We start from the raw sequence: 16,011 nt of genomic DNA, 5'->3' as shown, positions 1-16,011 counted from the left end.
GGTAATTATATAGAGATCCTACAAATTCACGGAGTTTAAATTTACATAGGTCTTCTCTTTTTCTAAGACACTGTACGCTCGTTGTTGAAAAAAAAAAAAATGGTACTCTAGGCAGAAAGTGTCTGCGAATTTGCATACGCGGATTGCATTTAAAGGATCGACGTTTCTGTGACGAAAAGAACGTATTCGGATTAAGGATTCGGAGAATCGGCACTATTAATTCCGAAGAGTTTCCGCTCGTTTATTCGCAAAGATTTCGCCGTACTGGGGGCACTCGCATTTTTTATTAACTGTGTAAATGCAGCCAGCTTAAATATGCATTTTCTCACATTGTTTTCAGATTCAAGATTTAATTTATGTCGTGGGTAAGAAATTCGTAATTGATATGGAATATGCTACAGTCGTTATATCCAATATATCCCGCATAAATACACGAGCAGCACAGTTTCTTAATTATCAATTTCCTTCGATTTCATTGAAAATACTTAGCGGCCATTAAATAACGTACAATCTCAACGAAAAATTCGGCGCTCTCCCTGTTCCTCTTCAAGTAATACAAATCTGCTCACACGAGCATCGACAGTCAGAGAAATAATAAATAAATAATTAACAAATATATTTTTTTTATTCGACGACTGTTAAATTTGTTCGCCTCGACACGGTTTATTATAGTACTAATTCCACCACCGCGTCCTCGTCGGCAATGCGGTAAAAATCTATGCACCGAAATGCGAGCATCGGCTCACCCGATTTGACTTTTGCTTCTTTCCAATTTTGTAATCGAACTTTAGCTTCGTTGTAGATCGCCAGGCATTAAATTTGGAATTCCCCGAATTCCACAGAGAGAGAGTTTTTACTGTTACGATGCGTGTCCTTCTTCTTTTTTTTTTTTTAAATATGTCACGCGAAGGAATCTTATGTGCAATGGCGACCGAAAATCATGTTAATCGATTATTCATATTTCCAAGACTTACATCGCCACTTTTCTATATTAAACGAATTAATATATTATGCAAATAACGGGCGCGCAAAATATCGACGCGCGGAGCATTTTTTAATTCAATGGGACCTCGTTGCGTATCACAAGAGCGCGTCGATGGTGAATTTACGGTGCTTTGGCATTTTGACATTTAACAGTCGTTCGTCGTATTACTCGGTAAACCAGGTCCTGAACAGTTCCTGGTAGAAAGTGCACTTTTACGCATGGTTGAATAATTTTTCACATTGAGAAACGTACACGGACAGCAACATTAATTATTATCAAAGAGACTTCCTTTTTAATGCCCTGCCATTCAGTCAATCTCTTTCTTTTTAAACAGAAAACCGGCACCGTTCGTTTCTTCAAACTGACACACATCTGCTTCGATGCATAGAGTGGTTGATTAAAAAACCGACATTTAATTAGCTTCGTTGCCACTCAAGCACCATTAGCATTAGTCAGATATGTGGTATAGAAAATATCGGCAGGTACTTTACTATTGGTTTCCGAATCAATATACCGTATACCATTGTTTTAATAATTAGTCCTACCACGTGCAACCTAAATTCTGATTCGCCAGATTCTGGTATTTGGTTCCCTCTCCGCCCCTGAGACCCTCCATTTTAAACGCTATAGTGTCTGGTTCCTATCTGAGTTTATCTACCCAGAAGGCAATCATTCCGCGGTCGTTTCATTCAGCCGAAGAGAAGCTTTCTCCTTCGAATCGTGATTGGGTATCGCGCCGCTGATACCGCTTTTAAATCCTTGCCTTTATTGCTCTGTTGTTATGGTCGATATCAATGCAGTTTTAAGGACTTACGTACGTTCAGCCGCGGCGAAGATGAATGATTTTACGAATTTTTTGTAGGAGTTTTATTTAAAAAAATTAAACAAAATACTTATTACACGAGATTTATTAGTCTGTAAAGTGCGCGGAAAGATTTATTCACAATAATGTTTGTAATATATTATTTATGATCTTTGAGGTTCTTTAGACCACCGCAGAAAGAATGGTCAGCATGGTATCTCCTTTTAAAATCGACGGATCTGAGAAATAAAATGATATTCTTATAAAGTAATGTTGCTATTATGAACTGACGGGCCAATTTTGTATAATTTTAAAAAATAAAGAATTTATGGCTGTTTAAAGTTAAACGAATTTTCTTCATGGAAAATTTTGCTCTATAATTGTGCACGAAACATTAATTTAGGGGGAACACCGCTGCGACGGCCGGAAAAGTAAACCATTTTTAAGACACATTTTCTCGGAACAATTTACAGTTTTCATATGAAATTTTGATTACCAACTTTTAGTACAATGTCTTAAGAGACTATAAGAGAAATAAATAGAAAAAATATGCATAAATTTTAATATATAGCAGGTCCGAAAATAAATTTCATTTTTTTTTATTTTTATAAAGTGTATGAGTATAGTTACCGTTGCACCGTTGTTTAAGGGAGAGGTTTTCTGTTTTGGGGGCCCAAAAAGCATGTGCGTTTTCGGTAATCTATACAGAGTAATCTAGTGGGTGGATTGTTCTCAAATCTTATCTAAAAATTGATTAAACATGTATGTATAATTCGAGAACAATCCACCCATCAGAGCATTCCCTATAAATTCTTGAAAATACCCATCTTTTCGAGCCCACGAAGGAGAAAAACCCCCCCTTAAACCGAGTCGAAGTGGAATCTTTATCTACCTAATTATACGCCTCGAGAATTAAGTTTTATTAATGTAGCGAGCAAATGTTCCTAAGCGCGGCTCGCTCTTTATTCAGTGGCTACAGCCGCAACGAAAGTTGTCTATGAAGTTGTCAACTGCTAACAAGCGTCGAACAATGTCCGAGGGACAAGTCCATTTACGACCGCTACTCCATGAAATAATTATGCTTAAGTGAAAGAAACCTGTGGAATCCGCTGTTACAGTATGCGAACAATCTTATTCGTATTTAATCAGATTTAATCGCTTCTGGTATTTTCAGTTCCGTCTGCGACACGGCTTTCCTTTTTTTGTTCATTTTTGGTAGCGTTCTAGCTTTCAATTTCTACCTTCACTTTTCTCAAAATAAACATATCCCGGTCGCATGTTAATAGTGTAAAAATCCTGCTAGTGGGTACTAGCGGAAAAGCAATTTTATTTGGCACCGAAAGGTTTCACGGTCACGCGTTAAAGGTGGCCGGTTTTAAATTCGCGTGCTCGGTAAAGCGTGTTTTTCTGGTGGAATCGTAAACAGAGTCCGACGGTATTTTTCTGCGTTGAGGCTTCGAGAAAGATATGTATGTGTTCCGTGGAATGTCCGAGACGGAAGGAACGAACGGGTGGAAAAAATATGGTCGTATTAAAAACACTGTCAGTTTCGATGATTACGAATAATCGTGGAAGGGGAGTAGACGATATCACTACGTAGAACACGAACTAAATCCTTTACGAAAACGCACAAATGCCTCGAGCTACGATAGTTTACCCTGAGAACTATTACTTGGACCCATTGTGATCGTAGTCATTCCAAATGGACGTTTAAACTGAAATATTACTGCTTGGCGAAGCGTCGCTTTAGAGTTTGGGGACAGGGGAGCGATACAGGAGTCCTCCTCTTTGTTATACGTCGTTTCTTCCAACCGTTTACCAGAAATAAGAAGAAGAGTGAGAAGCACATGTTATCAGGTCCGTCAGTAAAATTGCTACTTCCGCTTTAGCTTCATTCCTGCGTAACTGTGTACTGGTGCATGCTTATGTACAGTCCCGATTAGAGAACTTGCGATGTGAGAATGCGTGCAGGCTCGTTCACGTTAGGTTGTAACAACGCATTGTACATCATCTTATTGCCGTGCAAAGTGTTCGTCACGGGTTTTCTTTCTCGATGTTAATTGATAGAGAAACCAGTCGAGATTTCAATTAGAAATTTTAATATCACGCGTATGCTTTAGGACGATTGATTACAAAAGAAATACGGGAGTCGAGTTTATTCGCGTATATGGTTCACGCGACATTCACGTGCGAGCGAAGGTTCTACGCGATGACAAAGGTAACGTTAGAAATGCTAGCAGTTACAGTATGGATTAATCAATAACGTATTAAAAAGTTGGATCGATTGGAGTGTGCATACTATTGAAGAGCTCTTAAAGATTTAAATCTGGAAAAGTGTATTTCTATTATATCCGCAATTGTATTTGTAGTTTCGTCGAGTTGATAACGTTCAGTTACCGACCGACTCGACCGAATTCGTTGTAACGGTTACGTGCAGATGGCAGTGCAGTGGCACCTTATTCCGTTGGTACACATGCATTTCACGTGGAACGCATCGTTCTCAATTCTTTACAAACGCAGGGAACTGTTTAATCGGATCGTCAGGAATCTTTTCTCCAAAGCATTTGCACATCCAACGATCACTTTCGCACGACCGAAATACCTGCTATCGCTTCGACAGTATTTTCAACTACGTAAACAAAGCGCAATAACAACCTTTTTCGGAGAAACATATCCCTAATATCGTGGACGCAAGTGGAGACCTTAAAAGACAGAGTAAAAGTCACCGAGCGTTAAATATTTAAATTGCGCGTCACGTCCGCTCTCCCAGAGATGGCTTCACGGGCAAAGCGAGGAGTACGGAAGTACCAGAGCATGAAGTAGCAACAGTGAAGTTTAACTGGAAATGTTTACGATTGTAGCCAATTCGAATTGTATATTCCCATACACAAGTTGCACGATAGTGGTCAGAAGAATCTTTCAACTGTGAGCGGTCAAAGCAGCAAGACAATACTACTAAAAAGAATTAACTAGAGGTTTGTAAAATAGATCAATGTGACCCCGACACGATACTTAAACCGTGGTATATATCAGGTTACTTGTACAGACCTGTAAAAATATGAGTTTTAAACTTTGCTTCGACCACCACTGTACGTATACTGGGGATCGATGGACAAGGAAGGGTGAGCAGACGGTATCGAGTGTGAGCAAGCAGCATTTGCATGATTCAGAAGACAACGGGGTTCCCATCTCGCGTTGACGCGTATTTTGTGAGTCATGGTCGGTGCCTCTGCTCTTGACCACGGTGTCTTTCTTCACAGTTGGATGTCTTGGGGGGCGCAAGTTGGGTCGCTTCAGGGTTAAGACGCAATAACGTGTAACGCGGGGACGACCGAGGGGTGGCGAAAGAGACAGAGTAGGGACGGATTGGTGCGTGTGCGCGGCAAGAGGGGGATGGAATATTAGAGGGAACGCGACAGAGGGTAGAAGACCGGGTTCGTTGGGTACGTAGGGGTGGCAGGTCGTTGCCCGACTGGGGGAATGGGGGGAAGGCCGGTAAATATCGACCCTCCCTTCACGGGGGAGACTGTCTGTCTCCGTCCAGACATTCGTTGCAGCCCGTTTGCTCCTTTCCACCGACGGGGCGACCGGCCTTTTTCCTCTCGCAGGAGGCTTGTAACCTCCTACCGAACGCCCACGTAGAGAGAAGAGTACTACAGCTCTCACACCACCGGATCTCCATGCTACCTTTCCAAGGTCAACGGCTTGATGGCTCAAAGACCCCTGGAAACCGACTTCTATGGTCCGCGGTACGCGTGTTACATTCTTGTCTATACTTTCCTACAGTTCCTTGGCTTTCCAGCCATCCCGTGCAGTTCAACAAGCGCGCACAGTTTTTTTTTGGCAAGTTCAGAGTATCGAGGGTAGAAGTCCGTCGCGCAGCTTGTCGATCACTACAACTGCCGCGGTGCCAGGCGCATCAAGGATTTAGAGAAAAGAAAAATGAAGTAGCAAAAAATAATCCACACGATGTAAGACAACAGAGCAGCAACTTTATTTACAGTAGAATATTTGCGCGCTTCAGCAGCGTAATTTTGTAAAAAGTATTATTGTAATTGTGTTTATTCCAGTGAGTCGTATTTGGGAGTTTTAACGACCATGCTCGGCGCTCCCTTGATTTCATCTGGCGAGGATGAGTCAGGGGCTATGTTTTCACCAGAGAACTTTGAACTACTGCGTCTTGTCTGAGCGAAACGTTTGAACCCAGACAGCCGAAGGTTGCCCGAGGTTACAGGTCTAACCCCTCCCCTCTCTCTCTCTCTCTCTCCCCCTAAACCCCCTTTCCTACAATACTTACAGACGTCTGGCGCGTCTTCGACGCACCGTTTACCTCCCGTCCCCGAAATCTTCGGTTTTTCTTTCACCTACCAGCCAGACGGTCGTCTCTCCCACCTTCGGCGGTTCCACCTCCATCCCTCACGGTTGAAAAAAATACGGGACGTTGCGTGGCCTGTGTGTCGTGTCGCGCGGCGCAAACAAAATGTACGTGCGTAGTTACTAATTCTTTTGCTTAGCGCCCGGTCGAGAACGCCCGGCCCCCGTGCGCCTGCGATTTGTGGATGTTAAATTCTCGTTTTCGCGCCCGTTACTCCGTCATTCAGCCCCCTTCAACGTCACGTACTCGGTCAGCCCTTTTTTTTAATGCTTATTTTCTCCTCGAACTTATCCTACGTGCGCTCTCAGTTTGAAGCGAAAGATATTTCCATCTCGCAAATATCGAATCTTACATGGCTGACCCATTTGTTAAAATCGAGCTGCTTTACTTTTACCGAGACTGTTCTTCCTTTCGATGTTAAAGTAGAGTGGAGAATGCGGCGGAGGATCGATGACGAAAGTATCTCGTACAGTAGTTATTCTGTTTTAAACATTCCGATTTCGCTTCGAAGTGAGGAAGTTAAAAGTCTCGTTAAAACAGAGCGACTTCCATCAGACACGTTCTCTCGTGCGGAATTGACCCACGCGTTCCTTTGTCGCAGGATCAATTATTAAAGCTCCGGCGACTTTCGTGGGAGTTGAATTTTCATCAGCAGCGATCCTATGGATTGGGAGGGATTTGAGGGACTAATGGAATGCAGCAGTGGGCAACTGACATTGGCGCAACGTACTTCGCTGTCGACTTGAATCAACGCCGTTCCCCGAATTTGACTTTAGATTGTGTTTCCCCGCTGCACTTCCTCCTCCTGAGAGATGTAGGCCACGCAGTCCCCTTCTTTGCACCTATCCTAGAGAAGAGGGAATCTAGGCTGTGGGCAGTACCGCCGGATGCATATAGGTATCGATCGTTGAACGGCGTTGCTGCAGCCTGGCCTGGTGCACCGGCGAAACTGGGTTACCCACCTAACCTATACACACGGTTCCGCGGATCTTGTTCCTCGTCTGAACGAAGCCCGAGCACGCCTCTCTCGGTGTTTCTCCCGGCCCACGCGCCCCTCGTGCATTTTCGCCCACGCATGCACACGCTGCCTCGTGCATCTTCGTGGCTCCTCGCTCCTTCATCTGCTTCCTCAGTCTGCTCGTCGTCATCTTGATTGTCGTTAACAAACGCACGTCCCCTTTCCTGACGTTGGTGACGCTTACTATTTTACCTAACGGCAACAACTAAGATGCCTTTGGCCCATTGAATCGCCGGAGAGCAGCTTTGAAATTCGACAGGCGTTTTTCCCTTCGAAAGAAACGATTTATGTAATTTGCTCGAACGACACGCGTGCATCGATCGAATGCTGAGTAACTGGCATTCTTATTTTAGGAAGACGGACACGTTAGCGAGGCTCCCGAGTTTCAAGAGTCCGGGGAATTTTTGATATTGTTTAGTTGAGGTGTAGAGTACGCGAGGGTAAGCGAAGATTCAAGTTCGGTGATTGCGTTAGTAGTTTAAAATATGCTTAATTGTTCTGTCACGGCCTTTTATCAGGCGCTTACCACGGAATTAGGTAATTTCGTTATTTCTGACAATCAAGTTGCTACGCCATTGTTTCCATTCACTGGAACACAGTGCCGCGAAATTGAGGCTGCAGGTAACTTTGACTTGGCTCTCGAACGTAATTACAGAGATTTTGGCATTTCGCTCTTAAAGAATATGAGGAATTTTAAATCAGCCCGAAATTATTGATTACTATTTATTTATCCGTGTTGGATTAATTCTACTCGAAGCATGTCTAATTTGTTTCAAGCATATTCAATTTATCAGTCGATAATGAGATAATCTTCGTTTCGTCGATTTTTATGGTAATTTTATTAATTTGTATATTTCTGAAAATCTTGAATCATTCAATTATAGTGTTTAAAAGCTGCTTTTTATTCGCACGAGCCCGCTTGGTGCTCTCAGTAGTACGCAGAGTACAAACAAACGGGTGTGACATTTCTCGTGGTAGAGTTAAGGCGAATGGGCTATATGCGCACATGCACAAGGCTGCACGCACGTCACCTTACCCTCAAGTGTCGTGGGGCTGCGCCTACTGCATTCATGCGAGTTGAAGGGTCTACCGTGTCGACGTCCATTACGCATGCGCAGGGCTTTGCACCGAGTCCACTGGTCTGCGCACGCGGCCGTACCTTCGACTCGGTCTGGGTTTGACTACTTTCCAGGACCGTACTATAATCCGTGCACTTAACATTTCCTTACTCTTTCAATTACTTAAAATCAAACAACTTTATGCGCGCTCCCTTGCACGAACCAGAATATATTTCGTAAAACATCAGAAAGCATAAGTGCTCTTTCAACGGGCAAACAAAAGAATATTTAAGAAACATATATTTTAAAGATTTATGTCTGAATTTATTTATCTACAAGTTTGAATTATAAATCCTGCCATAGTAAATATGCATTCAGTATGAGGTACACAATAATAACGGGTATCGTTAAGCAACTGTAATATTTATTCTGCTGACATTTTCACTGTGAAGCAGAAAATTTATAATTCGTCTCTATTTTATTGAGAGCCTACTTAGACACCGCTTTTAGAAGAAGCAAGATTATTCCTACGAGATTCGTGAAATAAATAGTGTAGGGCGCTTTCGAGATCGATGTACGATCCTGGCGCTTCTTAGTTGCACAGCGAAACGGGTAGGGGGCCACGGGTCGCGATTCGTAGGTCGTGCGAGGACTAGCCTGCATCAGTCTACGCCGCGTCCCTTGCAAAAGGGTACGCTCGTCTTTAACGTCTACGTTGATTTACTTCTCCCCTTTTTGCGTTAACACGATATACGGCTGCAAAAGCATTGGTCAAGCACACGTACGAGTTCGAATCGTACGACTCCAAGACTAGAATCTCGGGGGGAAAAAAAAGGTCAATACATCGGCGGACAAACCTCATGGTGTGTGTGAAAGAATCTCACGCAACCTAGGAACGATTTGACGCCGTTTCTCCGATCGGGTTTGTTAAGTTCGAGCTCGGATCGTGTACGTCCTCTGGATGCCCTGACGTTGTTGTGCCGTGCCATTGAATTGCCGTGGTTTGTGCGTGCATCGTGTCGCGAGCGTTTTCGCTCCGTTAGCCTACGGCCGTTTTTTTTTTTTTTATCACTCTCGTAAATCTCGATACGGAGGGAACTACATAGAACGCGCGGCTCGGTACTTTTCGGCACGCGGCCGAATACCTCCGATCATCGGTCCGCGGCTCCTTCCCTCCTAGTGAATCGAATGGGATAAGGGAGAGGAACGCGCGGAGAAGAGAATTTCGGAGGAGCCCACCCGCTTGGCGAAACCTCACCGGGGGCTGGGTCTATCCGTGTGCCCCGTTGAATTCCGCTCGGCGGTGATACGTCCTCGGCGGACATAACCTGTATGCGCTCGGTGAACAGGAAGTTTCCCGTGGCAGGAGTGGGCGGTGCGAAGAGGGAGACGCCGGTCGAGCCTTAAATATCGATTTTGGCATGGAAGAGGTACGATAGTCCGTCCGTTTCATCGTGTATCTCCTACATTTCACGCGTATCTCCATGCTGGCGAGTTTTGACAGTTGAGTGCGCGAGTAAGTGCACCGAGAGGAATATCGTGTGCGTCGATACGAGACGAAAACAATATGGTGGTGCGGTACTTTCAAGCCGAAAATTAGATACAGAGTGAACGGGCGCTTCTTTCTCTCAATCCCCAAGTTATGGAATCCGGCGTGTGAATCGATCACGGTTAATCGGCAAAGTGTTCGATGAAAATGTTCTCGCATCGTCGCGTGTACAGACTGTTCGTCTATAAAACGCGTTTGAGGCAGCAACGAAATCCGGTGCCTATCGATCGATCATTCCATTAATGTTCACCGCGGCACCTTGTTTCTTTTCTCCGGGCACCGTACTAACGGTTATTCCGTCGATTTTTGGGATACCCGCTTGATCTCGAGGATCTTCGTTCGCGGAAAAGTAAACGGAAGAGGACAGGATGCTCTTCGACGCTCCTCCTGCGTTCTGTGCCGTAACAAGCGAAGCCTGAAACAATAGTGGCCGATCGGAGAAGGAGAATAAAGGTTGAAAAGGACACCCGGAATTATTGGCAAACACGACGTAAGCGTAATAGTAAACGAAGAGGATGTTTTTTTAAGTAACTCAGGAGGGGAAAAAAAAGGTAAACGAAACTGCCAGTGTCTTCGCTGATCTAATGACCCCCGTGGAACATAGAGCACACTCGGCTGTTATGATACACGAGCTCCACTGGTAGAACCCTTTGTTGCGTTCGCCGATCAAGTGGACGATGACATCATGATGCTGCATTGCCGATTGAGAAGCTCGTGGGTAACGGAGAGATAGTGTCTGGGAAATGTCGATGAGAGCCCTTTGCACTTGGCATCCTTCTCTATTATTTTTAATGTACCTAAGCTGAACAGCCTCGAGCTCGTTAGAAAATTACGTAAACGATCGCATAATTTTTATAACGTAACTAACAATTTCGGAATATGAACGAGCAGACACATTGAACGAAAGGAATATTCAGGATAATACTTGGAACGCAACGATATAATATCAGCAGGGGAGCCGAACTACGCGCGGCATTCGTTCTCGATGATCGTAGTTATGATCCCCGCGAATCCCGGCGTGCTCTTCACTTGAAAAAGAGGGTAACACCGAAAAGACGCGACATTTCGATCGATATTTTTTACTTTCCAACCAATCGTATCGGCGACGAACCGCCGTCTGACTACGCTGGATAAGAAGAGCATAAGGCACATCAGGAAGAATGGTTTCAAGATATGGCGTCTCGAAGGAGGGCGCAGTGGGTGTTGCCGTAGGTGTGGGACCTATGCACTGTCTGCTGCCGCACTGTGGAGGACCCCATCACCACCACCACCTTCCGGCCCCCCATCCCCAAAATCCACAGCAGGGTCACAATCACCACGTGCATCCGGCCCATCAGCCGCCACCCTCGCCTAGCCCTCATTTGAATCATCAGCTGAGCCATCACCAACTGACCGTCAACATTAACCATTTGAGTCATCAACAACAGCAACAGCAACAGACCCAGCATCAGCAAGCCCCGCCGCAGTATCGAGTCGTCACTGCAAACGCCAGTAAGTACTCGGGAACCAGGCGGCAAGGAAACGGGCAAAGATTTCAAAAGAGAATATTAACGACGAGGAGTGTCTCTCCCGACGTGGCTCTCTAGAAGTTCCATTCCAAATAAAAGATAGATGGTGGTTCAGTACGTATAATTGGTGGAACGCTTAGCGCGCGTCGTGTGCGGAAATCTCGTAGTCCCAATTACCAACCGTGCTCGCTAGACGCCCATAGGCGGTCACCGCACGCGCTGCGCCCGAACCGATTGAGGCGCTTCATACGCGTCCACGGCGGCACCCGAAGCGTTAAACATTGACCTCGTTCTATTTGGGTTACACTTTTGTGGCTGTTTCTGCTGGTTAAAAAGACTGACTGAGGGAAACGAAGACATACACGTGCCCGCTAAATATCCACGTGCAACAAACAGCTGACTGAATAGTTTTCTGGGGATTTGATTGCCCGTCGATACGTGTGTCGGCTGCCACGGGTACCATCTCATAAATTCAGGGGAAGTGTGGGGTATCTAGCTATCACTTCGAGATAAGCCAGCCACCACTCACGCGTGATTAATAATTTCAAGGATTTTCTAATCTAGCTCGTTTTATTTTATTCGTACATTTTTTTATTAATCACTCTTGTTCGTATCGTCATTCGTATCATCTTGAAAGCTATTAAGCAAGGACAAATATAACATTGAAAATCTTAATTCTTAAAGCTTCAGTCCACTCGTAACCAACACTCGAGCCCGCATATTTCGAATACTTTTCTCGCAGAAACTGCAAACTTTCAAATGGCAAAGATAATTCTTAAAACATGCTTGCATGCGTTTCACCTAAATGGGGGCTTAATTTTGATTAGCTCCATCATGGACATACATTTTCGTGACCAATGGAAGCGTTGTCTCTAATTTAAATAGCATTTTGCTTTATTTATCGTATATATATATACATACACATATATATATATATATACACACACATGTCCCGTTTATATCTCCCCTGTTCTGTTTTTAACATTTATTGCGCAGAAATTGAGTTCCTTCACTTTCTTTGAGCCTCAATCACGTCGCAAGCACAGTCCGTATTAGTTCGCGATTACACGGGACATCCCTCTCTTTATCTGAGCCGCTAAATCTTTCATTGCGTGCCAGTGCATACGTGACACTGCATGCGCATATACGCGCACCTGTGCGTATAAAGGAGAGATGTATATACACGGAGCCCGTTATTTTCGAGTACACTGGAGGTAGTTAATTTGACCTGGTGCCCTATCTGTCAGAAGTCGAACCGTTTGTGTCTATTTGCGGATACGTGACCAAGCCTTGGCTCGTACTGAACAATCTCCGTGAAAAAGGTTTGCAATAATGAGACTCTTATAGCAATGTCAAGTGCACTACTATTTCGGATAATAGTTGTGCTTCTCTATATATTTATTGCCGTTTATTCAACAGAATTTTATTTCAGTCAATTAGCACAACTCCGCGCACTTTCTTGGCTGTAATCTGTATCTCGCGACTGCTTACGTTGAAACGACACATTTGGTGAATGGAGACTCTATTGGTAAATGACGATGATCTACGAACGGTGTAATCACTATCGATGTATCGGGTAGCTTAGTATTTAGGTTAGTCCTTAGCGCCCCTGGGCGGCATTGTAGACAATTCGCGATATAGGTCAATCGATAAAATGCTTTCTACCTTGTACGGTCGTGAAGGTACGTTCGATTCTTTCCTCTTGCATGATACGTCTCGCCGTGATGACGCCAACCTTCCCCTTATTCCAGCGTTTCATCAGACCCCCCCCCCCCTCCCCCCAGTAATTAACAATTTCGAAGCACAGGCAGCTGTAAAAATACTTCGTTTCTCAGGGTCGTTTGTACTAGGAGTGCATTTACCTGGTTAGCGCGGTACGGGCAAGAATTCGAACTTAAATTCACCATGATATTTCTGTGCTCATGCATATAGTTATTGATCGAAGATATTGGCCGTGGAGGTGTTAGCATACATCGGTGTTATTCGTCTCTAAAAGATTCCTCTAATTATTATAGATCGAAGGTATAGAAACCTTCGTTTCATACTTTACAGACAATTCTCGATTTCCTGCAGTTTTACAACAAAATTATTGCTAATTATTATTTAGCTTCTTTTTGGCGTTAGAACTCACTTCGGTAATTATGGTTAAATCTGTTGAAACATGTTGATATTAGCACCAAGCGATAGCAATTGTACAAAAATACAGTTCGAGACAGCAGTGCCGCCGATAATTTACAGTTATCTGCTATAAGAATGCATTGTAAACCTTCGTCGAGCATCTTGTATGAATCACTCGAATTTCCCTTATCGCTCCTAATCTACTTGCTGACGGCATCGTTGTCCGGAGAATTGCACGCTTCGGTATTTAGAAAGTCTAGTTATCAGCAGTGAGCAATAGTCAATAACCGAAAGGCTAATCGTATTTGGATTTTACCCTGCAAGGATATTATTCTGCCGACGGTATCGTATCTATACGTTTATCAGTTCAGCATGCCACTCTACCGTAGTGGTCGCCACGTGGCCGATGTCTGAGATCGTTCTAACCTCACTTCTACTTTCATACGTATTAAGAACGTATTACGTCGATTTCTCCTCGCGTTACAACTCCTCGAGCGCTCCTCGAACTGCGTAGATTTGCCGAGCAATTATAGACATAGTTAATTGACAAGCTGTACTTCTTATTGTACTCGCATATTGTACCAGCATCATTGGTAGAAGTAGGAGCGAGGAAAGGACCGACGCGGAGAGGTGGGGAGGGAATTGGCACCGGAAATGACGTATTGCATTCTGGATTGTATTTTCCAGGCCACGTTCTTTCACTCTGTTGATACACGGCGTATGTACGAATAGTGCTGTATAAATATAGATTGAAATCTTATTTGCCCCCGTATTATCATTAAGCAGAATTTATTTCGACGGGAGCAGGAGTATTATTAAAGGTAAAGAATTGTTCCCATTAGTACTCGAGCTTTCGAGATTGTATTCCCAACATCCCGTAAGATTCTCCGAAGCAATTTACACGAGAGATAAATTTTTATATAATCTCTTTTAATTATCCTATAAAGTTTCTGTCATTGATCGTATCTCCCGCTGCATGGAACGCAGGGCACGATGTATATTATAGTCTAATGAATAGAAATAGAATGTCTGGATTCCACGGGAAGGCGAGTGTGTTACCTGTAATTTACGTGCTTTCATGGTACTTAATACGATCCTGGCGATGGAGTTCGGCCTCGCCCCCCTTTCGTGGCAATCAATGCACTCACGGGACTACAGATAGCAGCACTGCTCCGGCCCCTGCCCATATGTGCAAAGATGGCCGTTCGCGAGGCCGTCTTCTCGGTTTCTTCGCTCACGTTGGAGCCTTGCTGTCACTTCATTGTTCCTTTGCTGTAAAGAGATATCTGTGCAGATTAAGTATACCCTTTGCGTGGCGAAAAACCATAACCAGCCTCGTGCTGAATTTTAACGGTGAGCGACGAAGTATACATATTTTTTTCTTTTTTTTTCGGTCGGTTCCTTTATCTGTCTCTCTGTACCCTCAACGTGATTTCTCGTGATAAGTTCCGTAGCATGTGGCGAGACGCACGTCTCGCCCACCGCATTGCTGCGTGTTCCCCGTGCGTCTTATCGACGTAAATCAACGGTTTTCATTCCTCCGGAGGCAGCTATTCTAGCGTGGGGAATACATTTGAAAATTATATGTAACCGATCGCACTGCATCTCTGAGACGGCGACGACGTGTCAAGCGATGTCATCCGATTCCATGCATAATCGCTTTCACGAGTAATTCGTTTAACGGCAGAATGGCGAGCGCAGCACGGCACGAGAGTATCGCGCATACGTGGATCTGACGGGTACAACAAAATTCACTTTTACTTTCGATTTTTATTCCCTTAGCTCGAGCAAGGATACGTTTGCTGAGCACGATAAACGTTGAAAAACAACGGATGGGTTCATGATTGATACACATATGCACTTCGCTGCGACACTGCTTCCATCGAATTACCGCATTGTTCTGAAATAATAATGAAAGAGTCTCGTGTGCTAGCTGTGCTTAAAAACAAAGCAAGGGCGAGACTCTTTTTATCCCCATATTGTCGCAGCACTTTCAATGTGTTATTCAACGATTAAGGTGCTTTGGATAATCTTGCTTGCGCGGAATGATATTGCGCTTCATTTGCAAGACTTTCCCTCGGAACATTAACTTGTTTGCCGAAGCGGTGGGTCGCGATTGAAAGTGAAATATGGTTCGAAGTACCTTTCCAAGAAAGCACTCGATATTATACGCGACTCGAGCGTGTTTTTTATGACACTGTAGAACCGGGGCGCGTGTATTTCGTAATTTTTAAGCTACAACCCGTAATGCGTTCGCGGTTTGCGCAGCAACTTGTTGAATACTTGGATCAGAATGGTTCTATAAGAAGCACAAGAACGAAGCTGAATGTTCAAGCGGTACGATGCGTGTTCTAGCGCGTACGTGAAATGATAATCCTGTGCAGTGCTTCTGTAGCGACCGACTGCAGACATACCACAAACGCGCGAAATATCAAAACGTACGCTGAGTCGACTATATATTTTGCAAAAGTAATTTCACCGTTTCGTTTCTTAACGGTCGAGGAGCTCGTGGTTCGATGATATTTACGCTTCGCGTAATGGCCTCCACGTGTCTTGGTTTGCTGCTGGTTTAACCGCGATTATCATTTTTCATTTCAG

General features: G+C 44.2%; 1 protein-coding gene and 1 long non-coding RNA gene across 10 annotated transcripts in view; one reads left to right on the top strand and one right to left on the bottom strand.

The window, feature by feature from the left end:
• Nucleotides 1-16,011, top strand: part of Eif4g (eukaryotic translation initiation factor 4 gamma) — a 44,182-nt gene that overhangs the window by 8,343 nt on the left and 19,828 nt on the right. For 3 of the 9 annotated variants that reach the window (XM_076808356.1, XM_076808359.1, XM_076808355.1), the window contains exon 1: nt 14,586-14,766. The exons of 3 other annotated variants lie outside the window; for them this stretch is intronic. In XM_076808356.1, coding sequence (XP_076664471.1) covers nt 14,601-14,766 — 166 coding nt within the window. In that variant the 5' untranslated portion in view covers nt 14,586-14,600. Of the gene's footprint in view, nt 1-8,918; nt 11,279-14,585; nt 14,767-15,015; nt 15,153-16,011 lie in introns of those variants that run through there. 3 more of the 9 variants (XM_076808360.1, XM_076808357.1, XM_076808364.1) reach the window with 2 other exon arrangements.
• On the bottom strand, nt 11,757-14,434 carry LOC143366914 (uncharacterized). Its single transcript, XR_013084852.1, has 3 exons — nt 13,730-14,434; nt 13,200-13,446; nt 11,757-13,106 (listed from the first exon to the last, which is right to left on the bottom strand). It is a non-coding gene; the product is annotated as an uncharacterized LOC143366914 (long non-coding RNA).

Source organism: Andrena cerasifolii, chromosome 3 (genome assembly GCF_050908995.1).
Source record: "Andrena cerasifolii isolate SP2316 chromosome 3, iyAndCera1_principal, whole genome shotgun sequence".
NCBI classification, from domain to species: Eukaryota; Metazoa; Arthropoda; class Insecta; order Hymenoptera; family Andrenidae; genus Andrena; species Andrena cerasifolii.
Note: the sequence above shows the minus strand (reverse complement) of the source record. Positions and strands in the feature narration are given on the sequence as shown.